The 27,974-nt window shown below is 40.1% G+C and overlaps 1 protein-coding gene across 1 annotated transcript; it reads right to left on the bottom strand.

Moving 5' to 3' along the window:
• Positions 1 to 27,958, bottom strand: LOC133449233 (gamma-glutamyl hydrolase-like). The gene is made up of 9 exons (XM_061728364.1): positions 27,808 to 27,958; positions 16,857 to 16,971; positions 13,048 to 13,098; positions 9,802 to 9,886; positions 9,585 to 9,723; positions 6,594 to 6,700; positions 5,354 to 5,444; positions 3,043 to 3,180; positions 1 to 524 (listed from the first exon to the last, which is right to left on the bottom strand). Exons 1-9 carry the CDS (start codon positions 27,905 to 27,907, stop codon positions 403 to 405), a joined length of 948 nt encoding a protein of 315 aa, XP_061584348.1. The 5' UTR covers positions 27,908 to 27,958; the 3' UTR covers positions 1 to 402.
• Between the last annotated feature and the right edge of the window lie 16 nt (positions 27,959 to 27,974).

Genomic DNA, 27,974 nt, shown 5'->3' with positions numbered 1-27,974 from the left:
CAGTCTTGAACATCCAATATGGCGGCGACGTTTACATTCTAGAGCGGTGCATGCTGGGAATTCTGACTTCTATATTGTAGAAATGGATTTATGCAACAAAATACCGTTTAGATCTTGGGTTCATACTTTCTGCAGGTAAATGTAAGTAATACTTTTGTATCTCTTCCATAGTGTCCCAACTTTCTCCACATTCAGAGTTGTACATGTTTCTGTTTTTATTTTGGTTTAAGATGTTTCTGTCATGGTGAGTTTGTTCTTCTATCATTTCTCACCACGTTTTTAACATGGTTTTGTTTTGCATTTCTGAATTTCACGAATGACTGGAGGCGACTAAAGGCAGCGACGACACGGAGCCGGCGCTAGAACGGGACGCTGCGTCCGTGTCCCCTGCAGGACGGCTCCTCAGTGGAAGTAATAGTTCTGCACGAAGACGGCGCTGATGCCTCGGTACACGGGGGCGGAGTTGTAGATGAGAGCTCGCTCCTCCTCGGCCGGGCTCGGGAAGCGGTGCTGGTTCTTCATGGCTGGGGAGAAAACAGACAAAACAGGGAACAGAATTACCTGGAGAGACCGGTCACCAGCAAGAGGTTTCATCACCTCCCTGGTGTGTGTGTGTGTGTGTGTGTGTGTGTGTGTGTGTGTGTGTGTGTGTGTGTGTGTGTGTGTGTGTGTGTGTAGCTGTGTGTGGGTGTGTAGATGAGGATCCTCTTACAAAGGATTGGTAGCACTAGGGATGGGCGGTATGGACTAAAAAAATGTATCACGGTAATTTCTGGCATTTATCCCGATAACGATAAAAATGACGATTAAAAAAAATACCAATTCAACTCCACCTTTGTAACTATAAATCTATCACCACATTCAGTCTTTGGAGCCAAATCACTGCTCTAAAAGATACTAAATACTAAACTACACCAATTACATTGAATTGATAAAAAACAATTAAATGAGTTACATCTGTACTAAAAACTGGAATGACTCAGATCCTCCATGTTTGTTACACAAACACGTATCAACGGGAATTTATCCTTTTTCCTTCCTTCCTTCCTTCCTTCCTTCCTTCCTTCCTTCCTTCCTTCCTTCCTTCCTTCCTTCCTTCCTTCCTTCCTTCCTTCCTTCCTTCCTTCCTTCCTTCCTTCCTTCCTTCCTTCCTTCCTTCCTTCCTTCCTTCCTTCCTTCCTTCCTTCCTTCCTTCCTTCCTTCCTTCCTTCCTTCCTTCCTTCCTTCCTTCCTTCCTTCCTTCCTTCCTTCCATAAATCAGCTTTACACAAAAACATCATCAACGGGAATTTATCATTTTTACCGTGAGATACAAATTCTTACCGTGGGGAATTTTTTTGACGGTTTATCGTGAACGGTAAAATATCGCCCATTCCTAGGTAGCATATATATGTAGGATAGTTAGGCTATATGCTGTAGGGCTGCAACGATTTGTCGACGTTGTCGACAAAAATCGATAATCAAAATTGTCGACAATGAATTCCATTGTCGACAATTGTCGCCAGACGTGTTTTTCCAACGGAGTGAGGCGTCTCACTTCAATACAATCTCTGCCCAGAGTCGCGTATGCACGATAGCGTCTCAGCAGCTGCAGGTAATAAAACTTCAAAAGTTTGGGAGCATTTTAGTCTCGATACGGCGAATAAAAAGATGATTTGCAAGGTTTGCAAAGCCGACCTTGCTTTTCACGGGAGCACGTCGGTAATGCATTTGAAGAGAAAGCACATCAGTGTTGAACGAAACGGACTCGCCTTGGTAAGATATTAAGCTTATTTTCATTGTTTAAATTCATTTGTTTCATTCATTAATTTTGTTTATTTCATGTTATTAGGGCCCGAGCACCTTCAGTGCGAAGGCCCTATTGTATCTGTAGGAATTTTTTTTTTTTCTTTTTCTTTTTCTTTTTCTTCTGACAAAAGGAAGGCCTTTTTTCCCCCTAAACGTGCCCAAAAAGTCACCAAATTTTGCATGCAAGTCAGGCCTGGCGAAAAATTTGATATTTAATGGTTTGCATTAATGGGCGTGGCAAAATGGCTCAACAGCGCCCCCCGGAAAACTTTGTGGCTCAAGCCCCACAATACGGTTTGACGTACATGCACGAAAATTAGTACACACCTGTATCATGTCACAACTTAAAGAAAAGTCTCCTGGCGACATGGCCGAAACCCAACAGGAAGTCGGCCATTTTGAATTAATTGTGTAATTTTGGCGCAATTTATGCCATTCTTTCGAGAATTAATTCAGCCCGAACCATAACGTGCTCCCAGGTGTGTTATACATCAAAATGTGCGTCTCCATCCTGCGACACCACGCATTACTTTTCTCTTTCAAAAGTGTTACCGTGGCGACGCTAGACGCCAACAAGCGCGCCCCCCCCTTCATCTGATTGGTCCATATTTGATAGTTCTCCAAAAGTCACCAAATTTTACATGCAAGCCAGACTTGGCGAGAAAATTTGATATTTCATGGTTTGCATTAATGGGCGTGGCCTAACGGCTCAACAGCGCCCCCTAGAATCCTTTTATCTGCCATAACTTTTGAATGGTTTGACATAGGAAGTCGTGGGTGGTGTCATCAGATTCTGTATGGAGTCCTTGACCTTCATTGGCCTGAATTAGCCCCGCCCCTTTTTCTGATTGGTTGTCCCTTTTTTCTGCTATAACTTTTGAATGGTTTGCCATAGGAAGTCGTGGGTGGTGTCATTTCTGATATGCTTATGGGGGGCGGTGGCCGTGAGTGCGAGGGCCCGTTCATCGCTGCTTGCAGCTTTAATTTATTAGTGTTATTTGAGCCACTCACAGCTACTCTTGTTGCTATAACCTCAATCATAATTGATGCTGCGCAAAAGCCGAAAAAGCTTGTGTGATGACAATGATGGATCTAACGTTCGGTCAGGTTCTTATGAACTGTCAATTATCCATCAAGCTCCACAATGATCATGTTAACATTAAATCAGATAGATTTGTCTGGACATTTCTCTTGACGTACGGCTCAGCGCTCGATGGGGCGTCTACGTTTATATGTCTATGTGTGGTGCGTTACCTTCAGAGACGAGGAAGCTGGCTGCGTAGAAACTGACTCTGACAGCAGACGTGGAGTGAACCATCCCCGCTTTATCGATCCACTCAAAGGGACTTTTCTCCGGATGCCACTGGACGGCGTAAAAAGGGTATCGGTAAGCTGAGGAAGAGCAGAAACACGGTCACGAGAGGAGTCTCTGTCTTTCACTGGAGTTTAACTCCATACAATCCCTGGTAATATTAAATTATTACTCATATTCTGAAGTTTAGAGACTTGGTTTATTATAAAACAAAACAAATCATGTTTAACCTTGTGCTGTCTCTGGGTCAAGGAAGGAGGAAGGAAGGAAGGGAGAAAAGAAGGAAGGAAGGAAGGAAGCAAGGGAAAAAAGAAGGAAGAAAGGAAGGAAGGGAAAAAAGAAGGAAGGGAGAAAAGAAGGAAGAAAAGGACCAAGGAAGGAAGAAAGAAAAGAAGGAAGGAAGGAAGGAAAGAAGGGAGAAAGAAAAGAAGGAAGGAAGGGAGAAAAGAAGGAAGGAAGGAAAGAAGGAAGGAAGGAAAGAAGGGAGGAAAGAAGGAAAGAATGTACACGGGGAGAAAAGAAAGAAGGAAAGGAGTAAAGAAAGAAAGAAGGGAGAAAAGAGGAAGGAAAGAAGGAAGGAAGGAAGAATTAGGTGATTTTGACCCAAAGACAGTACAAGGTTAAAGGGAATAATAAAACACTACCAGAGAGTAAATATGAGTTCAGAGGTGGAGGCAGATTTTTGTTACTAAAAACGATAAAAGAAGTTAAAAGAAGATGTATTTCTTTTAAAGGGGTCCAGCTGTGGAAGAGTGTTGATCTCAAACTTAAGGAATGAACTTCCTTTATGTTATGTTAAAAAAATCATTATGTGTATTTATATTTGGGAGTTATGGCTGTAATTGAAAAAAAGGGGAAAAGAGATATGTATGTGTGTGTATCTGCATCTATGTGTGTACATGTATGTATGAAAGTGTATGTACAGTTTACAGGAGTGTCTCAGAAAATTTGAATATTGTGATAAAGTTCTTTATTTTCTGTAATGCAATTAAAAAAAACGAAAATGTCATACATTCTGGATTCATTACAAATCAACTGAAATATTGCAAGCTTTTCATTATTTTAATATTGCTGATCATGGCTTACAGTTTAAGATTAAGATTCCCAGAATATTCTAATTTTTTGAGATAGGATATTTGAGTTTTCTTAAACTGTAAGCCATGATCAACAATATTAAAATAATAAAAGGCTTGAAATATTTCAGTTGATTTGTAATGAATCCAGAATGTATGACATTTCTGTTTTTTAATTGCATTACAGAAAATCACAATATTATAATTTTCTGAGACAGTCCTGTATATTTGGGAGTTATGGCTGTAATTGAAAAAAGGGGAAAAGAGATATGTGTGTGTGTTTATGTATCTATGTGTGTACATGTATGTATGAAAGTGTATGTACACTATATGTATATATTATATGTTTGTTCTTTTGCTCTTTTGTCTTCACACCATGTATTGTGTAGCTTTAGTTTAGCGTTAATAAGTTCTGCTTCTGCCTGAGCCTTTTTCAGTCAAATTGAAAAAAAACCTGTCTCTTCCGTGTTGTTGTTGTATATATGACTGAAATAAACTTAAACTAAACTAAAACTAAACTAAACTATTACAGAACTGCTTTTATTATCATGACAAATTACATTTATTACAGTTGCTCCACTTAACCCTTGTACTGTCTTTGGGTCAAAATTACCCAATTCTTCCTTCCTCCTTTCCTCCTTTTTTACCCTCCTTTACTCCTTTCTCTTTTTCTTCCTACCTCCCTTTCGTCATTCGTTCCTTTATTACCTTGTTTGCTTTTCCTTTTCCTTCTTTCCTTATTTTATCCATTCATTCCTTCTTCCCTCCCTTCTTTCTTTCCCTTTCTCCATTCTTTGCTTCCTTACTTCCTTCCTTCTTTTCTCCTTTCTTCCTTACTTCCTTCTTTCCTTCATTCCTTCTTTTCTCCTTTCTCCATTCCTTCCATCTTTCCTCCCTTCCTTACTCCCTTCCTTCTTTTCTCCTTTCTTCCTTACTTCCTTCTTTCCTTCTTTTCTCCTTTCTTCCTTACTTCCTTCTTTCCTTCATTCCTTCTTTTCTCCCTTCACCCTCCCTTGACCCAAAGACAGCAAAAGGGTTAAAAGGGTTCCATGGGACTCTGGCGCCCTCTAGTGGCCCGTTTCCTGACTGCAGGGTCACCGTTGGTGTTTGTGACTAAAGTCCAGCAGGACAAAGACGTCGACATCTTTCTGACTGCAGATCCGTGCGTGAAGTTCTGTACCTTCCATGGTGGAGATGAACTCTTTCTTCCCATCGCTGTTGGTGGACAGGACTTTATAAAACCTCCTCAGCTTGGCGTTTCCGCTGTAGTTCTGCACAGTTCAGACACATTGTTCTTTCATTTATACACTGCAAATAAGAAAATGTTTCTTATTTCTAGTTAAAATGTCTAATTTTTTGTTAAGTTTAAGTAAAATGGATCACTGCAAAAACTCAAAATCTTAACAAGAAAATGTGTCTTATTTCTAATTAAAATGTCTCATTTTTAGTAAAAAAAAATATATATACTTATATATATATATATACTTAAAACAAGACTCATCACTGGAAAAAACAACAATTTTCACCTGTTTCAAGTAGATTTTCACTTGAAATAAGTAGAAAAATCTGCCAGTGGAACAAGATTTTTTTGCTTGTAATGAAAAGATAAATCTTGTTCCACTGGCAGATTTTTCTACTTATTTCAAGTGAAAATCTACTTGAAACAGGTAAAAATTGTTGTTTTTTCCAGTGATGAGTCTTGTTTTAAGTGTAATGAGATTTTTTTGACTAAAATTGGACATTTTAACTAGAAATAAGACAAATATTCTTGTTAAGATTTTGAGTTCTGCAGTGTAGAGATGTGTCATCAACAAAGTCATTGAATAAAAGTTAAATTCACAAGTTATTGTAACTTTGATATTAAACTAAGGTCACCAGGACAGAAAAATACATTTTAAACACCATTTTCTTTTTCTTTTTTGCTGCTTACATTTTGTCTCAGGAGAAGTGCGATTTACAAAGATTTTGATCACTTATTTTTAACAATTATTTGTTAAATCTGAATTTCATTTTTTTTTTAAATTGGTATTTCCTTTAAACAGTAAATAAAGCATTACTTTGTAAGTGTAGATGTTTCAGTGCGGCAGCAGCGCTCGTTGGTCTGGTGGATTTGCATAAACTGCCGCCTGTAAAATTTTTTTTTACTTATTTTAAGTGAAAATTTACTTGAAACAGGTGAAAATTGTCAAATAACAAGTCATTTTTCTGGTGATGACTCTTGTTTTAAGGGTAATGAGATTTTTTGACTAAAAATGAGACATTTTAACTAGAAATAAGACAAATATTCTTGGTAAGATTTAGAGTTTTTGCAGTGTGGAAGAGAAAAGGAGAAACCTCCCAAACCCGTCCGGATCACTGAGCAGAACGTAACAACCATCTCAGGAGGAAAACAGGAGAAACGGGGGAGACGCGGTGGATACCTGAAGAGAAAGACTCCAGCTGTGGAAGTTGGACGTGATGTTCTGATCCGTCAGAGTCTGCAGCAGATCTTTGGGGAAGCCCCGGAACAGACGGCTGGAGTGGGCGGCTGCAGGACGGAGGAGCGTTTGTGTCAGGAGTGATGTTGGGACGGAAAACAGCAGCGTTTAGATGCACAACTCAGTCCACACGTGTCCCCTCTATATATATATCTGTATATATATATATATATATATATATATATCTGTATATATATCTGTAGAATCAGGAGCTAGCTTTTCATTATTTGTTGTTTTGAGTGACAGCTACATCGCAGTCTGTGGAGTCAGGAGACGAGCAGTCGCCTCTTCAGCTACGTACCGTTTAGGTCTTTGGTGAACTGGACCTGTGAGTAGAGCTGGGTATTGATTCAAATGTCAAGAATCGATTCGATTCCGATTCTTAAGATTCAGAATCGATTATCACCATTTGATTTGATCCGATTCGATATTGATTTGGGTTAGTGTTTCCTGGATTATATGACTGTAAAATAACTATTGAAATAATAATGTAACAATAATTATTGTGAAATAACTAAGAAATAAATAACTCAAATAGGCATTTCAATATCCATTTAAAGTGCAAAAAAAGAAAGAAATTGCAACAGCTCAAGCAGTAAACAGATTATTTTAGCTTGTCTGATTTTTCAGGTATTTCATGACAAACCGTGTCCGATAACAGAGAAACCAAACAAGCTCTAGTAAATATAGATAATAAGAACTTCATTGAACTAATATAACATTTAGAAATTTAAGCTGAAATGTCCAGCATTTTCTCTAAAGAAAAGTTCATTTAATTCAGGAGTTTTAAAAACTACTGGGATTAAAGTTCACCAGGTAAAAATGTAATGATGAAAAAAATAAAAAATGTATAAAAAAAATGAATAAAAAAAAATCGATCTTTAGACATACAAATCGATTTTTAGGAATTAATATGAGAATCGATTTAGAATCAGAAAATCGATTTTTTCAACACAGGCCTACCTGTGAGCTGTGAGAGATTAGCAGGTAGAAAAAATAGCAGCTATAATAATAATTAAAGCTGCAAGCAGCGATGAACGGGCCCTCGCACTCACGGCCACCGCCCCCATAAGCATATCAGAAAAGACACCACTCACGACTCTCTATGTCAAACCATTCAAAAGTTATAGCAGAAAAAAGGGACAACCAATCAGAAGAAGGGGCGGGGCTAATTCAGGCCAATGAAGGTCAAGGACTCCATAAAGAATCCGATGACACCACCCACGACTCTCTATGTCAAAACATTCAAAAGTTATGGCAGATAAAAGTTTTCTAGGGGGCGCTGTTGAGCCGTTAGGCCACGCCCATTAATGCAAACCATGAAACAAATTTATCGCCAGGCCTGACTTAGGGCAAAATTTGGTGCCTTTTGGGGAACTATCAAATATGGACCAATCAGATGAAGGTAGGGTGCGCTTTTTGGCGTCTATCGTCGCTACGGTAGCGCTTTTGACTGAGAAAAGTAACGCGTGTAGTCGCAGGATGGAGACGCACATTTTGATGTATAACATACCTGGGTGCACGATACGGTTCGGGCTGAATTAAATGCCAAAGGAATGGCATACATTTTTCCAAAATGACACGATTAATTCAAAATGGCCGACTTCCTGTTCGGTTTCGGCCATGGCACCAAGAGACTTTTCTTTAAGTTGTGACATGATACAGGTGTGTACCGATTTTCGTGCATGTGCGTCAAACCGTAATATGGGGCTTGAGGCACAAAGTTTTCTAGGGGGCGCTGTTGAGCCGTTAGGCCACGCCCATTAATGCAAACCATTAAATATCACATTTTTCACCAGGCCTGGCGCAAAATTTGGTGACTTTTGGGGCACGTTTAGGGGAAAAAAAGACCCTCCTTTCGTCAGAAGAACGAAAATAAAAACATTTCCTACAGATACAATAGGACAGGGGTTCTTAACCTTTCTGACCTTGGGGCCCAATTTTTTCAGTACAGAGTGGCCCGGGGCCCGTTAAATATTAACACTGTATAGCAGGGGTATTCAACTTTAAGAGGTCCATTTAGAGAAAATGTACTCAAGCGAAGGTCCAGAACATCATAATATATATATATATATATATATATATATATATATATATATTCAAGTAGCCTCATAGTTGTATCAACATCTGCATCTGACTGTTATATTAAAAAAGTACATATTTGCCCATTAACATGTGTAACTTCAATTACACATATTTTTTTCTCTTAAAAATAAAATAGATTTTATTTTATTTTCCAAATGCTATCTTATTTTATTTCTTTACCAGCAGTTTGAATTTCCCCTTTTCTTTGTTAATTGTCTAAACACATTTTTATAATAAATGAATATAAACACATCTTAACAATTGAACAGTTTTGCAGTTTTTATTTCTTCCCCTTAATCTTATGTCCCCACTTTCTGTTGTTCAGTGAGAGAACTGAGCTCTAATTTCTCCTGACAGGACTTTAAATCTGGTCTGGATGGTGTCAGAATCTCATGCACATGTGAAGGTGCTCATTGGTGAGCCCGAGCGGCACCGACCTCCCCGGCCGCGGGGACGCGCCGGGATAAATGATCACGCCGCGCTCGCTCGCTCTGGGCGCAGACCCAAGTAATCGATCCCTGATCCTGGCGGATCTAAACCTACTCTGTGCAAAATGAAGGATTTTCTCTATAAATACACACCATTTCTCTTACTATTACGCGTACAGCTAGCTGAGTGTCTTCTTCTCCTCATTTGGTCGAGAGTTGCTTTGCAGTCCCGCGGCCCTCGCGGCCCACACGTACAAAACTGATTTTCTTTCACGGCCCACTAGATGGCGCTCGCGGCCCAAGTGTGGGCCGCGGCCCTATGGTTAAGAATCACTGCAATAGGGCCTTCGCACTGTCAGTGCTCGGGCCCTAATAATAAATGATTAAACAATGCAAAGGTGCCAAATCTCTCCAAGAATACCTGCGGTGAGGGTGAGGGGCAGCGCCACCGCCTTGGTGTCGGTCAGCGTGAGCAGGTTCCTGTTGGCCGTGAGGACGGAGAGCTGCTGGAAGCCCTGGCAGGTTCCCCAGATGGGGAAGTAGTCGCCCGCATCGTTGGCCTGGGAGGACGAGAGGGGAGGACGTGAAAAACAGGCCCCGGGGGGACGCCCAGGTCCAACTCCACGCACGTTTATTACCCTCAGAGCCAAGTGGTAGAAGATCCTGGCGGCTCGGCTGTACTGCGACGTCTGGATGTCGACGTCTCCCCCCGGCAGCAACAGTCTGAGGAAACACAACCATGTCAGGGAGAAAACTAACCTGGATTTTACAGAATACCTGGACATTACAGCTGGATTAACGTCATCCAGATGTTGGACCAAATAGTGCTGGGCGGTTTACCGGTTCATACCGAATACCGGTGTTTATTTTTCTTATGATATGAATTTTTCATATACCGTAATACCGGTGAGTGTGTACAGTAGCTACACAACGTTGGGAACGTAGCGCCGCTGGACACTGTTTGTGAGGGGACTGTTTAGCAGCAGTGTTGCACCGATTGTTCGGTAACCCAAATAGTTCGGCCGAAAATGGCAAAAAAACACTTTAGGTGTTCGGTGGAATAAGTGGGAAAAAAACCGAACAATTAATAACGGCGTGTAACATAAGGAAATAGACTGGCCGCTCCGTAACTGTTGCACCACAAACATAAATCGTTGCCCAGCCAAAAACTAACCCCATAAGAATTTTACCTAACATTCACCAGGAGGTGGAACCAAAACAACATAATGCTGGGAAATTAAAAAATGTTCAGTTTTTTATGTTCAATAAATATTTTCTACCTTGTAATTTTGTAAAAGATTTTTTTCTTTCAAAAGCATGCATAAAACTAATTTATTTGATTTATGCAATGGTGAAAAAATTGGCAAAATAAATGAAAAACTGCTGAAGAACCATGTTCGGTATTGTTCGGTATTCGGCCAAGTGTTTATTATTATTTTCGGTTTCGGTCACAAATTTTCATTTCGGTGCATCACTAAAAAAAACCGAACAATTAATAACGGCGTTGTAAAATAAGGAAATAGACTGGCCGCTCCTGTAACTGTTGCACCACAAACATAAATCGTTGGCCAACCAAAAAGTAACCACATAAGAATTTTACCTAACATTCACCAGGAGGTGGAACCAAAACAACAGAATGCTGGAAATTAAAACATGTTCAGTTTTTTTATGTTCAATAAATATTTTCTACTTTGTAATTTTGTAAAAGATTTTTTTCTTTGAAAAGCCTAAATCAAATTTATTTGATTTATGCATCCTCCTCATGACAGTAAAATAGGCCATTCTAAGCCAATTTACTGCAGCAATTCCTTTCCAAATCATTAGAAAATGTGGTTAACACCCAGTTGTGCATGAAAAAAAAAATACCGTGATATACCGTGAAACCGATATCATTTTGAAAAATACCGTGATATAAATTTTTGGTCATACCGCCCAGCACTAGTACCAAATGACTTTCAGCAGCAGCTTCTGAGCCTGATGAACTTTACTCACACCAACATCATTTATCATATCTTGTAAGGGTGGTGTGAGGAAACCTGACTTTTCTCCAAAGGATGACTTGAAAATCAACAACTGTCTGCTCAAAATACCACAGTGACTTTACATCTTTGGTTTTTTGTTTTTGACGCCATGACAGCTCAAAGTGACGTCGCTTTCTTACATCAACGCTGGTTTAAACTCAAAACCTCAGACGAGCGCGACACAGCACCTCTATTCAATTCAATTTTATTTACATAAAATTACACAAAAATTATTTGATAAGTGTAAGAATTTGGATCTGATGTGGGTAAGCGATGCTGAGAGACTCAAATGGATTTTTGATCATAAAGTATTTGCACTTGCTGACTATTTGGAGAAAGCGTGGGATAGGTGAAGAAAAGTAACATATATGTAAAAATATCTATTCTGGTTTTTGATTTATTCATTTTGTTTTTCCGGTGTACATTGTGCAGCTCCCAATTAAGTGCGTGTGATATTGTGTATTTGATGATTTTCTGTTTCTGGTGTCTTATAATCCTGTAAGGCAGGGATATTCAACTTGCAGCCCGCGGGCCACTTGCGGCCCGCCAGGAGTTTTTATGTGGCCCCTGGTCATATTTCAAACCTAGTTATTAATGTTTTTAATATATATTAAATCGTTTTATATATATCGTTGCATTTAATGTCACTTCCGGCCTGCGTCACTTCTGGTCGGCGGGCGGAAGTGAGGAAGTAAGCGAAACTAACATGGTTTACATATCACATTTTGTTAATTAATAAAAGTTTAAGATGCTTGGTAGCCGTTTCAGTTGGTTAATGATTAATTGGACAGTGTTTGTACATGTTAATCTCTGTTGGAGACATTTTTTACTACTTCAGATTTTTTGCCAGTTTTGCACAGTGATGTTTGTCACATTATTTGTTATTAACCTCAGTGACATTAAATGCAACGATATATATATATATATATATATATATATATTATAGAGGACTTGTTTACATCATTAGGCTTCTAGGATTGGCCTGAAATTGTTTTCATTTGAATCTCTAAATGAGGACTTTGCATTTCAGATGAACTTCTAAACCTCCTATAATTTCATGATTGTTTTGTTTTGCTGATATAATTCACAGATGTGTCATAAATAAAGGAGCTTATGGTTAATATTTTGGTTGCTTATTTATAACATCAAACTGGCTACTATGGACTGAAATGCTTAATATAATATTCAAATAAGGAAATCTTGGTGGAAAATGGTGCTTTGTCATTATGGCGTGTTTTATTAAAAGTAGGTCAATATCAATTTCATTAAGTTTGCACAATGCATGGTTTCAAAATTAACTTGCATTTAAAATAATATTTCTTTATCTGAATATTATATTTAACATTCACAATGACTAAATCTGGAGACAATTAATACATAATTATTATGTAAACTAGACAGATAATCTCCTGCTCATCCCTGTGCACAAATGCAGTGCGGCCCTCTCCGTACAGTCCTTTTGCAGATGTGGCCCCCGAATAATCTAGTTGAAGACCCCTGCTGTAAGGGATGGGTCTTCGGACATGACACAAAAATAAAATTCATTCATTCATTCATTCATTCATTCATTCATTCATTCATACATAGCGTCTATTACAACAGAAGTTGTCTCTAGGATCTTTCCAAAGACCCAGAACATGAACCCTGAGCAATTATTACATAAACTATGGCAGGTTTGCAAAAAAAATAAACCGACCACATTTCTGCAAACTCAACGAAACAGAGGCCAGAAGAATGTAACAGATGACTGTCATTTAAACAGTTGCCATGGCTACAAGCCTGCACCTGCGTAACAGCGCCCTCTGCTGGCAGAAGCTTTAAAGGGAGAATCATTTATCATCAGACCAGAGGGAGAAAACTCACCCGTTTATTGAGTAGAATATCTTTGCATATTCTCCCTCTGTGCGATTGATTCTGGTGAGCAGAAGAGAGACAGAAACACAACAATATTTCAATCATCAGTCAGTAGAATTTAGAATCAGAATCAGAAAGAAGTTTATTATATACAAGTAGTTTTTTAACCCTTGTACTGTCTTTGGGTCAAAATGACTTAATTCTCCTGTTCCTTCTTTCCTCCTGCTCTCTCCTTCCTTCTCCCTTCCTCTTTTCTCCCTTCCTTCCTTCTTTCCTCCCTTCCTTCCTTCTTTTTTCCCCTTCCTTCCTTCCTTCCTTCCTTCTTTCCTCCCTTCCTTCCTTCTTTTCTCCCTTCCTTCCTTCCTTCCTTCCTTCCTTCCTTCCTTCCTTCCTTCCTTCCTTCCTTCCTTCCTTCCTTCTTTTCTCCCTCCCTCCCTTCCTTCTTTTCTTCCTTCCGTCCTTCCTTCCTTCCTTCCTTCCTTCCTTCCTTCCTTCCTTCCTTCCTTCCTTCCTTCCTTCTTTCCTCCCTTCCTTCCTTCTTTTCTCCCTTCCTTCCTTCCTTCCTTCCTTCCTTCCTTCCTTCCTTCCTTCCTTCCTTCCTTCCTTCCTTCCTTCTTTTCTCCCTCCCTCCCTTCCTTCTTTTCTTCCTTCCGTCCTTCCTTCCTTCCTTCCTTCCTTCCTTCCTTCCTTCCTTCCTTCCTTCCTTCCTTCCTTCCTTCCTTCCTTTGTTCTGGTGATTTGGTGCAATACAAAAGAACAAGTAATATTAAGCGAGATATAAAATATAAAGTAAAACAAAAAAATATAGAACATGTTGGTTTTATGAGAAGAAATACAAAAATAAATCCTGCAAACTGTGCAAAGGTGTAAAACTGAGCTTCCCATTCACACAGGCTCCGCCCACATTCGCTCATATCATATCTGTTATTCATGAGGTCCGTCGCTCCGGGTCACATCAACATCTGTACATTTAAGAAGACATCTTTAACGTCTCGTAACAAAACTGACTCGGACAAGCTTTGTCTTTTGCTAATGAAGAACAGTACCGGGGTTTTACCAGAACAAGCACCCTCTGTTTTCATTAAATTAAACCACAACCTCCTTTCTTCCCCCAAGCTGTTGCTCTGATGAATCTCATCACTCAGAGTCTCAGAGTAATCAACCACTGTGCAATAATAATAATAATAATTAAAGCTGCAAGCAGCGATGAACGGGCCCTCGCACCCTTGTGCACGTTCAGGCTGCAGTGGAAGCTTGTATGACTTGATGTAGATTCTTCAGGCCTGGACATTTAGGCCCCGTTTACACGTAGCAAAAACTGAGGCGTTTTCATGCGTTTTGGCCGTTCGTTTACACGAAAACGGAGCTCAAAGTCTCCAAAAACAATCATTTCTGAAAACTCCGGCCAAAGTGGAGATTTTCAAAAACTCCGTCTTCACGTTTGCGTCTAAACAGAGGAAAACAGAGATTTAAGCTTCAGAACGTCGCATTATGAGACAGAAACGTCACCAGCGTCATGTGTGCGACCTGTGCTTACAATTAGTTTGGCCACCGTCAATATTTTCTTGTATTTTACCTGTTTTATATTCTAAAGTCACACTTAAAAGTAACTCCACTTCTCTGTCACTCCAAACGAAAGACTCTCGTTCCGTCTTGGAAGTAACTGGCAGTCCAGGCTGATTTATGGTTCTGCGTTACACCAACGCAGAGTCTACGGCGTAGGGTACGCGGCAACACACCGTACGTAGGCTACGCCGTCGATTTAACGCGGAACCATATTATTCAGGCTTCACACGTGTCATTTGTTGACGTTTTTTTCCAGGATTCTGATTGGCTAGCATGACTTTATCTTCTCGTTACACTGCCCCCTGTAGGTTTGGCTGCTCATAGCACCTTAACAGATATTTATGCGGTTTGTGTAAATGAAGATATTTTGAAAACGATCTTGTGTAAACGATGGAATTTTTCAAAACGTAGAGGGGGAAATATCCGTTTTTGTAAATACCCGGCTATGTGGAAACGGGGCCTTAGTGGATGACACCACCCACGACTCTCTATATCAAACCATTCAAAAGTTATGGCAGAAAGAAGGAACTATCAAATATGGACCAATCAGAAGAAGGTGGGGCGCGCTTTTTTGGCGTCTATCGTCGCCACGGTAACGCTTTTGAAAGAGAAAAGTAATGTGCATCGTCGCAGGATGGAGACGCACATTTTGATGTATAACACACCTGGGTGCACGTTATGGTTCGGGCCGCAAAAACGACCGAAGAAATGGCATAAATTGCGCCATAATAACACGATTAATTCAAAATGGCCGACTTCCTGTTCGGTTTCGGCCATGGCGCCAAGAGACTTTTCTTTAAGTTGTAACATGATACAGGTGTGTGCCGATTTACGTGCATGTACGTCAAACAGTATCGTGGGGCTTGAGGCACGAGGTTTTCTAGGGGGCGCTGTTGAGCCGTTAGGCCACGCCCATTAATGCAAACCATTAAATATCAATTTTTCGCCAGGCCTGGCTTGCGTGCAACATTTGGTGACTTTTGGGGCACGTTTAGGGGGAAAAAAGGCCCTCATTTCGTCAGAAGAAGAACTTTTTTTAATTGTATATGTTAATAAGAGCTGTCATTTGTCTATTTACTGTAACAGTGAGCGAAACAACTGGAGTCAAATTCCCTGTTTTGTTTGACCTGACTTGGCCGAATAAACTTGATTCTGATTCTGAAATTATTACTGAAGGAAACATAATATTCCAATCTGATACAAATGACAGCACCGGTTTAAGTTTTCTTAATGCTTCATATTAGCAGTTTAATCATTACAACACATCACAGAGAGCATTGAAGGTTCATATAAATGTGTTTTTGTGTGGAGAAAATGCTAACTCTGTGCATAATAAAGACTGCACTGCAAAAACTAAAAATCTTAACAAGAATATTTTTCTTATTTCCAGTTAAAATGTCTCATAAATAATCTTTTGGTCAAAAAAATCTCATTACACTTAAAACAAGACTCATCACTGGAAAAAACAAGATTTTTTTGCTTGTAATGAGAAGACAAATCTTGTTCCACTGGCGGATTTTTCTACTTATTTCAAGTGAAAATTGACTTGAAACAGGCGAAAATTGTCAAATAACAAGCTATTTTTCTGGTAATGACTCTTGTTGGAAAGATTTTGAGTTTTTGCAGTGTAATCCAGTTACTATTGTTGTTAAGATTTTGTTGGCCCTAAGCAAGATTTTGTTGGTGCCTCAGAAACAAATTAATTATCCACAAATCTCTGACTTTATTTGGAAATAAAAATATATTATTTGACACTTGTGGACCACGTTAGCGGTTGTGACCCTAAACGACCCCATCGAGGGTTGAAGCTTCTTTCCATCATTACTGCTTACTTCCTGTGACAGTTATGCCGTAATGGTGCTGATGAAGAAATACAAACGCAGCTTATTCTGCATCATTCACTCGTAATTAAAGTTACATGAGACAGTCTCTCTAAAAATGACATTTTTTTGCTTGTAATGAGAAGATAAATCTTGTTCCACTGGCAGATTTTTCTACTTATTTCAAGTGAAAATGTACTTGAAACTGGTGAAAATTGTCAAATAACAAGTTATATTTCTGGTAATAACTCTTGTTTTAAGTGTAATGAGTTTTTTGACTAAAAATGAGACATTTTAACTAGAAATAAGACAAATATTCCTGGTAAGATTTTGAGTTTTTGCAGTGTGGAGAGTAAAGGGCATATGAGACGTTCAAAGTCCTCTGTGAAGGTGGGATTGTGGAGTTTGGGGCTGTGTTCCAGGTCGTCTCACCGGATGGGCACCACCCGGGCCCCGGCGCTCTCCACGAACTTGACGTAGGAGGCGGCGATGTAGGAAGAGCCGTGAGCGAACTGGTCCCCGGGAAGGTTTTCCTGAGCCAGCACGCCTGGAAGAGAAGAAGACGCTCCATTATACTGGATTCACACCGAACGCTGCACGCACTGTCCACGCCTGCAGTGGCTGCAGAATTGGAGTGAACAGAGTGCATATAGCCTACATATATCTATATATAACAACATTCTGAACAAAATGTGAATGCCTTCATGTGCAATTGCTGTTTTTACCATGCAATACTTTTTCCCGGATTATCTGTGCAATATTCCACCACATGTGTAACTATATGTTATTATCTGTAAATAGGATCTCAGGTCTTGATTTCACTATTCAAATGAACCTTAACTTTTTTTTATATTATTTATATTTCTTATATTTCTTATTGTTTGCACTGTCTTGCACTGGAGAGGTGATGCTGCTTTCAATCTCACTGTACCCAGGTACATTGACAATATAGTATTCTATTCTATTCTATTCTATTCTACCGTATTCTATTTTATTCTATTCTATATAGCTGCACATCTTCAGTTTCCTATTTCACCATGGATCACACTTTGGGAAGCCTTCTTTATATTTTAGCGTTATTTCCGCGTAGATGAGAGTGAGTTTGATGCTCCTTAACCAGGTTGGTCCTGGATCAACATCAACCATCATCGTTGGTCCCGGTGAAGCTGCAGTCTGTCTGCGGTGAACACTTACACACCGGGTCGTAGCGGATTTGGTCATATTGTTTAAACTGTGTTTTGTGATTAATAAGCCCGTTTTTAATTATTTTGCGTTGGATCAATGTAGCACAAGGATCAGCAACCCGCGGCTCTAGAGCTGCATGCGGCTCTTTAGCGCCGCCCTAGTGGCTCCTGGAGCATTTTAAAAAATGTTTGACCTTTTTTTTCTTCTTTTTTTCCAGTTTTTTTCTCTTTTTTCCTCTTTTTTTCCTTCCTTTTTAATCTCGACATTTCGACTTTTTTCTCAAAATTTTGACTTTTTTCTCGACATTTTGACTTCAAATATATTCATTCTAATATGTCAAGATCACAATAATCTTCCAATTTAGAACTGATATATTTTTTCTTTTTTGTAATTTATTTTCCCAAGCCACTCGGAGCCGCAGTATAAGGATGAAAGAGGAGCCGCGGGTTGAGACCCTTGGTCTAGTGCAGTGGTTCCCAAACTTCTTTTGCCAGGCCCCACTTTTGTACGTAACAGAATTTTCAACCCCCCCCCCCCCCCGCGACCTCAACACACACACACACACACACACACACACACACACACACACACACACACACACACACACACACACACACACACACACACACACACACACACACACACACACACACACACACACACTTTGCATTCAAATGCGACTGCAATTTATTTCATATATTGAACATATGTGCGAAAAAACTGTCCATCTCTGTAAAAATAGATTTTCAACCTGACCAGCTCCCAGAGATTGAAACAACAACAAAACAAACAGGAGCCAAAATCTGCAATCTACAAAAATTACACCTTTAATCCCCACATCTTTTCAGTGATGTGAGTGATTGCTTCATGTGTTCAACACATTTCTTTTTTTTTCCTTTTTACTGTACAATACAGTATGCATTACTTTCAACATATTTTTTTCCAAAAATAACCAGCTCCCTGAGGAAAAAAAAACAGCAGCAACAGCTAAAAAAATCAAAATGTCAACAATTGCTCTGCAAAAATGTCAGTTTTAATCCCCACACCTTTTCAGTGACTTGGTGGGTTTGTTCATGTTACAGATTCTCTCAAACCAGTTGCAGGTGAGAAACTGCCACTTGCATCTTCCTCAGTAGCGCCGGGTAGTTGTGGGGCCTGAAGCAGCAGGTCCCCGGTTAGATTCCCGCCGACCAGACCATTACTTCATGTCATTCCCCTTCTCTCTTCCCCCTATTTCCTGTCTCTCTTTTTTTAATTAATCTACCTTCCAACCTCGCCACACCCCCCCTGCAATAGCGCAGCGCCCCCCCCCTAGGGGGCGCGCCCCCCAGTTTGGGAACCACTGGTCTAATGGATGCATAACGTAACCCCAGCCTTTACTGTAGCGCCTTAGAATGCGGTGCGCCTTATATATGGAAAAAGTTTTAAAATACGAATTTATTGATGTGCACCTTATAATGCGGAAAATACGGTACACAAAAGTACAATCTGCATTGAGAGTTCTCGCTTCGGGAATCCCGGTCTATGATTTGACGCTGCCTCGGCGTCAAAGCTGCTCATTTGCATAAAGTTGAGATTTTTCAACTTCAAATTGATGCTCTGGACGCCTCCAACACGCTGCTCCCGACATCTCCGACGCCTCTCGACGTGCGCTTTCATAGAAAATGAATGGCAGCCGTAGGATATGACGCCCGTGACGCTTTCAGTGTGAGTCCAGGGTGAGAGCGAGCTCCGGCCCGGATGCTGCTGTGCAGCTAAACGAGGGCGAAAGCTGCCGTCCAGACTGCACACTCTCCTCACACGGACATGTGAGGGAACCTCAGCACATATTTATGAGATGTGTGTTTCAGGTCAACTGGTGTCTCTACGGGAGTGAGAGTGAGTGGTTGTTTGTTTACATGTGGCCCTGTCTGGGCCAGGGGAGAACTGCTCCAGCAGGTCCCTGGGATCCCACATAGGAGTTAAGGATCATGGAGGGATGATCCTGAATTAGACTCGCCTAATCCGAGAACCAAGGCACTACCAAGACCAGAGAGGATCAAACCAAGACTAGTTCAGGTCAAGGCCGAGACCAAATAAAACCTAGAGATGCACCGATCAGGATTTTGAGGGCCGATCACCGATCTCGAAAACCAGTATCGGCCGATCCCGATTTTGCCGATCACCGATCACAGCGTGAAATCCATGAATTCGTCAACATTGTTGTCTCATGTACACGACACCGATATTGTATTAGGTATAAAAATTAGGGTATTAGGTGTAAGACTCGGCTTACAAAGAGTAAGTGTAGTTTAGTAGCTTCAGCTTTCCTGTGGTAATAATTATGTACATGTGACCAACACAGACAACAGCAGACATACAAGTTGTAAACTATAAACCTTAGTTTTCCTGTGGAAAGAGGAATTAAATCTTAAAATAAAAATTAATTATGAATTAAGCTTTGTGAAAGCTTTAGCGGTAGCTGCTGTCTTCACCACGCAGGATTTCAACACCACGTTTACACACCGACCCGTCTTGAGCAAGACGTTCAGTCAGGAAGTGAACAGTTTCACTAGACTCCCTTCTGCTGTCCCAGCAAACATGCAGCAACAGTTTCACACAGGTGCTGCCATGCCAGTGCTAGAAATATATATATATATATATATATATATATAAATAATAGTAGTAGTAGTAATAGTTTTTATTTCGAATATGAATCATATAAAAAAAAGAAAGAGACAATCGTCTTAACATGAGACATAACAAAGTACATTCGAAAGGGAGTGAGAAGTAGTAAAACTTATAAACTCTCACCCCCTCTCCTTAAATATGACTAGCTAACACATGCGAACATAACATTATGTATATATATATATATATATATATATATATATATATATATATATATCAATTTTAAAATAATAAAAAGATTATCTATTGCAGTAGTTCCAACATTAAGAATATTGTGTACACATAAATTCATATAAAACTTTTAAATTAAGTGATTTTTGTCAAGATGAATTGGCACTAACCTTAAAAAATGGCCATGTGGTGCAACCATGATTCATATTAAAATTAATTTCCTTAACATCTTGAAATCTTTTTTTTGGAAGTTTTCATTATTATAAAAAAATGTTTTTTTAATGGTCGCGCCACATGATATTTCATTAAATGGACGTCATCAGTCAAACTTTGTTTGTATATTATGATGGAAATATAAATACAAATGTGTTGCAATCTTATACACTACAAGACAGTTAGGAAATCATGCCAGATAGGGCAGAAGATTGATTTAAAATCATTTAGAGTGATTTCAAAAAAAGTTTTCAAAACAAGAGTCATGCTCGGACGGTCGCACCACATGACATTTTGACGCTTAAAACAACAATAAAATCCTAAATAACTAGTATTTTTTGTAAAATTCCAGTGAGTCCATATGTGGGACAGGTAGGTCATATCTATGGTATTTTTATTATCCATTTAAACCTTTTTTGAATTGAAAAAAAATGTGTTTTTCAGAAAATATACTGACCCATATATATATCCTTAAAGAGCTGAGTCTTTAGCTTGCTCTTAAAAGTAGGTACAGACCTGCAGATGGGACAGAATTTGGTAGGTAACTCGCCTCAGGCGTCAGATCTGATGCAAACCTGATCTGACAAGGATTTATCGATAACAAGATCTACCAGCTCCTCGTGCTTGGAGCTCTCGGTACATCATGAGAACCCGAACAAGCAAGCGACTACTAAGGGCCAATCCCCCCCCTACTTTCTACCACTAGCCCTAAAAATGAAGCCACAAACCTTAGGGCCCTTGTAATGTTCCCTAGGGATTGGGACACCACTTGCTACGTCACTGCGTGGTTTACGTTCGGGTACGTAAGCGACTGCCCCGCGGCTGCTTGAGACCCGGTCGGATCAGTGATTTTTCTAACAAATTTATCAAACGAGCCTTTCAGAGAGGCATTAAACTCTGTCTCGTTCTCTCGGCATTGTGTGACAGTTTGTTCCAACTCCACCGTCTGGATCAGAGCAGCTTGTGTCTGCGCTTGGTCTGATCAGTCGTATTGAACAACAGACACGCGCATCATTGCACATATATTTATTGATATGCACAGACTAGTACACATTTAGGTCTGTAATGGAACGTGACTGTTGATATTTATAAGGGAAAAAACGAAAGAAAAAAAAAAACGGTTCGCACACCCCTTGCGGCGGCCCTGCGTCACACCATATCAGGAAGCCCAGAGCTAAAAGCTGTTTTAATTTCAGCTGTAGCGCTGTTAATATGCTGCTTTATTAAGTTTTAATATTTTTTCAGGTGTTAAAGTAACCGTTAAGATCTCCAACCTGGGCTCAGTTTATCCAAATAACGCCTGTTAAGAAATTTGCTCTGATGTTTTCGGGGATGAGAAGAGCCGCCGGTCCGGGAGCTGATTTATGGTTCTGTGTTAAATTGACGCAGAGCCTACGGCGTAGGGTACGGCGTACGGCGCGCGTTGCCGCGTAACCTACGGCGTAGGCTCTGCGTTGGTGTAACGTGGAACCATAAATCAGCCTTTATTCTGGCGAGATCTTCGCAACAACGGGCAAGCAAGTGATTATGTACATTCACTGAGTGAATATTATGAAAGTAAAATATTTCTCGCTAGAAATGTAATCAAAACGCATTTTTATGCAGAAACTAACTCAAAATATTGATTTTATTCACTAAAAAATAAGAAATGTCCGCCATGTTTTTTTGTTTGATTCAGTCTGCAAATGATGACGTAAAGCATTCTGGGAAATTTTCTCAGGCCCTCGGTCGCGAAGTCTGTCATTACCCGATTTGAGTCACACATGCGCAGTCGCGTCCAACATGTGCATTTCAGCAGGAAATCAGTCAGTCAGTGGAGAAGTAGAGAGTGTTGTCATTACCCGATTATTGATTAAAATGAGCGACTTTAATTTTTTCCATCAGCTCCATGCCTACATGGAATCCGGAAAGTTTCATCCCAGTTTGGGAAAAGCTGACAAATGGAAGATTACTCGTTCTATGAGTAATTACATCTTGAAAGGTAATTTGGCTTTCATGCTTAGCTATGCTTGCTAAAAATAATATAAATATTTTTTGCTAAAAATAATATAAATATTTTTTGCATCAATATCCTTATATAGCATAACATTCCCTGTTGTTGGACGCGACTGCGCATGTGTGACTCAAGTCGGGTAGCGACTCACATCGGGTAATGACAAAGTCAGCATCTGAAAACCCTCGCTGTGAAGGGCTAGATCAGGGGTCGGCAACCCGCGGCACTAGCGCCGCCCTGGTGGCTCCTGAAGCTTTTTCAAAAATGTTTGACATTTTTTTCTTCTTTTTTCTCTTTTTTTCTTCTTTTTTTCCTTTTTTTCCTCTTTTTTCCTTCCTTTTTCCTTTCCTTTTTAATCTCGACATTTCGTCTTTTTTCTTGACATTTTGACTTTTCTCGACATTTCGACTTTTTTCCTCGAGATTGTACTTCAACATTAATCTCGAGATTTCGACATTTTTCTCAAAATTTTGACTTTTTTCTTGACATTTTTCTCAAAATTTCGACTTTTTTCTCCACATTTCGCCTTTCGCCATTTGCCTTCATTCTAAGGTTGATACAAGACTTTTCATTTTTTGCGGCTCCAGACATATTTGTTTTTTGTGTTTTTGGTCCAATATGGCTCTAAAACATTTTGGGTTGCCGACCCCTGGGCTAGATTGATACTTCCTACCCCTCGATATGTCCACTAGCCCTACATGCAAAGAGGAATTGGGACACCACTACCCTCACGAGAACGCGCAAAATTTAGGGGTAGGACTGAAAAGTAGGACTAGGGGGGGATTGGGACTGGCCCTAAAACTCCCCGTTTCAGCTTCCTCCATCACCTGTGAGTGAAAGGTCCGGGGCAGAGCGCTGGGGCAGGTAGGCAGGTTTTCAGTCCAGCTGAATGTGCCATAAAAGTACAATAACTGGCCCAACTTTGATTGTGTTTTGGAGGGAAAGGAAAGTTCCAGTGGGACTAGGACGGCCTCGCGGGTCGAGAGAAGATCCAACACACACAACCACCTCACTTCACCGTCTCCAGGGCAGCAGATAGCAGAAACACAGAACTACTGTTCACGGCGGCAGATTTGTACATATGATTAGAAAAGTGGTGAGTCACGTTGTAAGAGTTAAAAAAAGTTGCAGATTAAGTATAAATTGCGTCAGCCGCCTCAAAGCAGACCTTTGTTGCAGCTCTCAAGCCTGCCGTGTTTGAGTTCCTTGTTTACACAGGAACAGGTTTTGAGTCACAATGATGCCGACAGTTTTACACAACACCAGAGAGAGCAGTTATAATAATTAAAGCTGTAAGCAGCGATGAACGGGCCTTCGCACTCATGGCCACCGTCCCCCATAAGCATATCAGACATGACACCACCCACGACTTCCTATGTTAAACCATTCAAAAGATATAGCAAAAAAAAGGAACTATGAAATATCAACCAATCAAAAGAAGGGGCGGGGCTAATTTGCACCAATTATGGTCAAGTACTCAATACCGAGTCCGATGACACCACCCACAAGTCTTTATGTCAAACCATTCAAAAGTTATGGCAGAGAAAAGTTTTCTAGGGGGCGCTGTTGAGCCGTTAGGCCACGCCCATTAATGCAAACCATGAAATATCAAATTTATCACCAGCTTGCGTGCAGAATTTGGTGACTTTTGGGGAACTATCAAATATGGACCAATCAGATGAAGGGGGGGTGCGCTTTTTGGCGTCTACCGTCGCCACGGTAACACTTTTGAAAGAGAAAAGTAATGCGTGTTGTCGCAGGATGTAGACGCACATTTTGATGTATAACACACCTGGGTGCACGTTACGGTTCGGGCCGTATTAACTGCCGAAAGAATGGCATAAATTGCGCCAAAATTACGCGATGAATTGAAAATGTTCAAAATGGCCGACTTCCTGTTCGGTTTCGGCCATGGCGCCAAGAGACTTTTCTAGGGGGCGCTGTTGAGCCATTTTGCCACGCCCATTAATTATCAAATTTTTGCGTGCAAAATTTGGTGACTTATGGGGCACGTTTAGGGGGAAAAAAGGCCCTCCTAAAGAAAGAAAGAAAGAAAGAAAGAAAGAAAGAAAGAAAGAAAGAAAGAAAGAAAGAAAGAAAGAAAGAAAGAAAGAAAGAAAGAAAGAAAGAAAGAAAGAAAGAAAGAAAGAAAGAAAGAAAGAAAGAAAGAAAGAAAGAAAGATACAGATACAATAGCGCCTTCGCACTGTAAGTGCTCGGGCCCTAATAATACATTTCATTTGTTAGGCACCTTTCATGGCACTCAAGGTCGCCGTACAACAATCAAAATACAAAAACAATGTAATGACAACCAAACATCTTTGTTAGTGTGGGGCTGGATTCTGATTGGCTGAAGCTAGAATATGGTAGTTTCATGTTTCTGTGATGACAAAACCAAATTTATCACCAATGTCACGCTGGATAGACTTTACAACAACATATATAGTCCATTTTACACTTATTTCCTTAATGTCCCAGTTTACATATGTGCCTTTTAAGTTCATACAATATTGTGATTGGTCTGATCCGTTTTTAATTTACATCATAACTGAACTAAGACACATAATGAAGCCTCACTCATCATGCAGGAGCTCCAACTCTGACAGCACTGGAAATCAAACATTACAACTATTATTAAAGTTAATGACAATCATTAAAAACCCAATCCGACGTGAAATCTGATTCTGATTGAATTCAAGCAGGAAAACCCCTAGAACAGGGGTCGGGGGGGGGGGGGGGGGTCTAGAGTGGCTGCAGGTCGAAATGTTGAGATTAATGCTGAAGTACAATTTCGAAAAAAAGGTCGAGATTAAAAAGGAAAGGACCGCGCACGCCCACCCACGGGACCTCCAGTCACCCATGCGCACCTTCTCTGGAACATTCCCGGGAACAGCAGAGGTGTATAATCCAGGTACCATAAAGTAAAAATCCTGTCCAGCAGTTGTTCCAACCGGTCACTAAACCAGCTCCGCTGCAGGTAGATGGTCCTTAGTGAAAACTCCTGTTTTTAATGTACTGGCTGATCCACAGGTATATGTTTTAATGAGCAAATATTAGCTTAATGTAAAGAAAATTATTTGACTAATGGTGCTTTGAGACTGACCCCATCTCAAAATTGGTCTTAATTTAAGATTGATTCAAAACTATTTTTGATTTTGTAAAAAAAAAAAAACATTAAAGCACATTCAAGAGGTGTACACCTTCAGTAGTTACAGCCTGAGATCAAATTATACTATCCTGCTGTCCATATCAAGTCAAGTGCACACATTGGTGTCATTGTCTGATTTTAAAGCTCTTACAAATGCATTTTTAAATTACTCTGTTGGTACATGTCACTGTCATTAAAGGAGCTTGAGGCCGGATTGTGGCAAGATTTATGAAAAAAATCTGTATACATTTTAAGTTTTCTAGTAATAATGTCAGATGAAGCGTTCCAAACCCAAAAGAATGAGCCCTCTAGTGTATCTCTCCGTTGCCTTGAACAGGCTGTGTGCTGCAAAATGTGCTGCAATTAGGTCCCGAATTTCCCGCGCTGGGCTGCGGATGTGACGTCACATGACGCTGCATGCGCGTTCTCCCCGTTCTCCCGTGCCGGCTTCACTGTTGGCTGCAGTACCTCCAACGGCCGTCGTGGTGAAAGGTGGCGCTAGAGAGTCTCATTTCTTAAAAGGAGCCTCAAGCTCCTTTAAGTATTGTAACTTATTTACTGGCACTGTTTTGTGATGTATTTTGCATTGTCCTTCTATTTCTGTTGTTGATTTGTTGCTTTGTCTGCATTTTTGGCCAGGTCTCCCTATGAAAAAGAAATCCTCGATCTCAATGGGAGTAACCTGGTAAAATAAAGGTAAAATTAAAAAAAAAAAGTAAAAAAATAATCCAGGTGCCATAAAGTAAAAACCTTGCTGTGTTTCTGGGTCAGCCTGTACATTTAGAACTGGGGTTTTCACTAACGACCTGCCATCGGGGATCGGCAACCCGCGGGTCTAGAGCTGCATGCGGCTCTTTAGCGCCGCCCTAGTGGCTTCTGGAGCTTTTTCAGAAATGTTTGACCTTTTTTTTTCCATTTTTTCTTTTTTTTCTTTTCTTTTTTTCATTTTTTTTCCATTTTTTCTTCCTTTTTCCTTTCCTTTTTAATCTCGACATTTTTCTCGAAATTGTACTTCAACATTAATCTCAACATTTCGACTTTTTTCACGAAATTTCAACATTTTTCTCGACATTTTGACTTGTTTTTCAAAATTGTATTTCAACATTAATCTCGACATTTTGACTTTTTTCTCGACATTTCGACTTTTTTCTCGAAATTTCGACTTTTTTCTCGACATTATGACTTTTTTCTCGAAATTTGACTTTTTTCTCGACCTTTCGACTTGTTTTTCAAAATTGTATTTCAACATTAATCTCGACATTTCGACTTTTTTCTCGACATTTCGACTTTTTTCACAAAATTTTTGACTTTTTTCTTGACATTTTGACTTTTTCCTCGAAATTTAGACTTTTTTCTCAACATTTCGACTTGTTTTTCAAAATTGTACTTCAACATTAATCTCAACATTTCGACTTTTTTCCCGACATTTCAACTTTTTTCACAAAATGTTGACTTTTTTCTCGACATTTCGACTTTTTTCTCTAAATTTCGACTTTTTTCTCGACATTTCGACTTGTTTTTCAAAATTGTACTTCAACATTAATCTCGACATTTTGACTTTTTTCTCGAAATTTCGACTTTTTTCTCGACATTTCGACTTTTCTCAACATTTCGACTTTTTTCAAGAAATTTTTACTTTTTTCTCGACATTTCGACTTTTTTCTCGACATTTAAACTTTTTGCAAAATTAAAAAAAAAGAAAAACCCCAGTTCTATCTAATATAGAAACATGCAGCATGTGTTGTCTTCATTCAAAGGCTTATACAAGACTTTTCATTTTTTTGCGGCTCCAGACATATTTATTTTTTGTGTTTTTGGTCCAATATGGCTCTAAAACATTTTGGTTTGCCGACCCCTGCCCTACCTGCAGAGGAGCTGGTTTAGTGACCGGTTGGAACAACTGCTGGACTGGAATTTGACTTTACCTGGATTATTATTCACCTCTGTCGGGAGTTACATAACACTGTCAGGCTCGGGCCTGAGCCAGGTGTTGAGGATCTTACCGATGACGGGTCTGTCGTTGGGCGGCGGGATGTGGCCGGACCCCGCCAGCGCCAGCGCCGTGAGCGCGGCGAGCGCAGCCGCTGCAGCCGGCCGACGCATCCCGAGGTCTGGGGACCCGGTCAGGTGCGCGGCCAAGGCCTGGAGGATGCTGCGCGGACGGACGGAC

The sequence above is a fragment of the Cololabis saira genome, chromosome 8 (assembly GCF_033807715.1).
Source record: "Cololabis saira isolate AMF1-May2022 chromosome 8, fColSai1.1, whole genome shotgun sequence".
Classification (NCBI taxonomy): Eukaryota; Metazoa; Chordata; class Actinopteri; order Beloniformes; family Belonidae; genus Cololabis; species Cololabis saira.
This window is presented reverse-complemented; position numbering and strand designations above follow the sequence as displayed.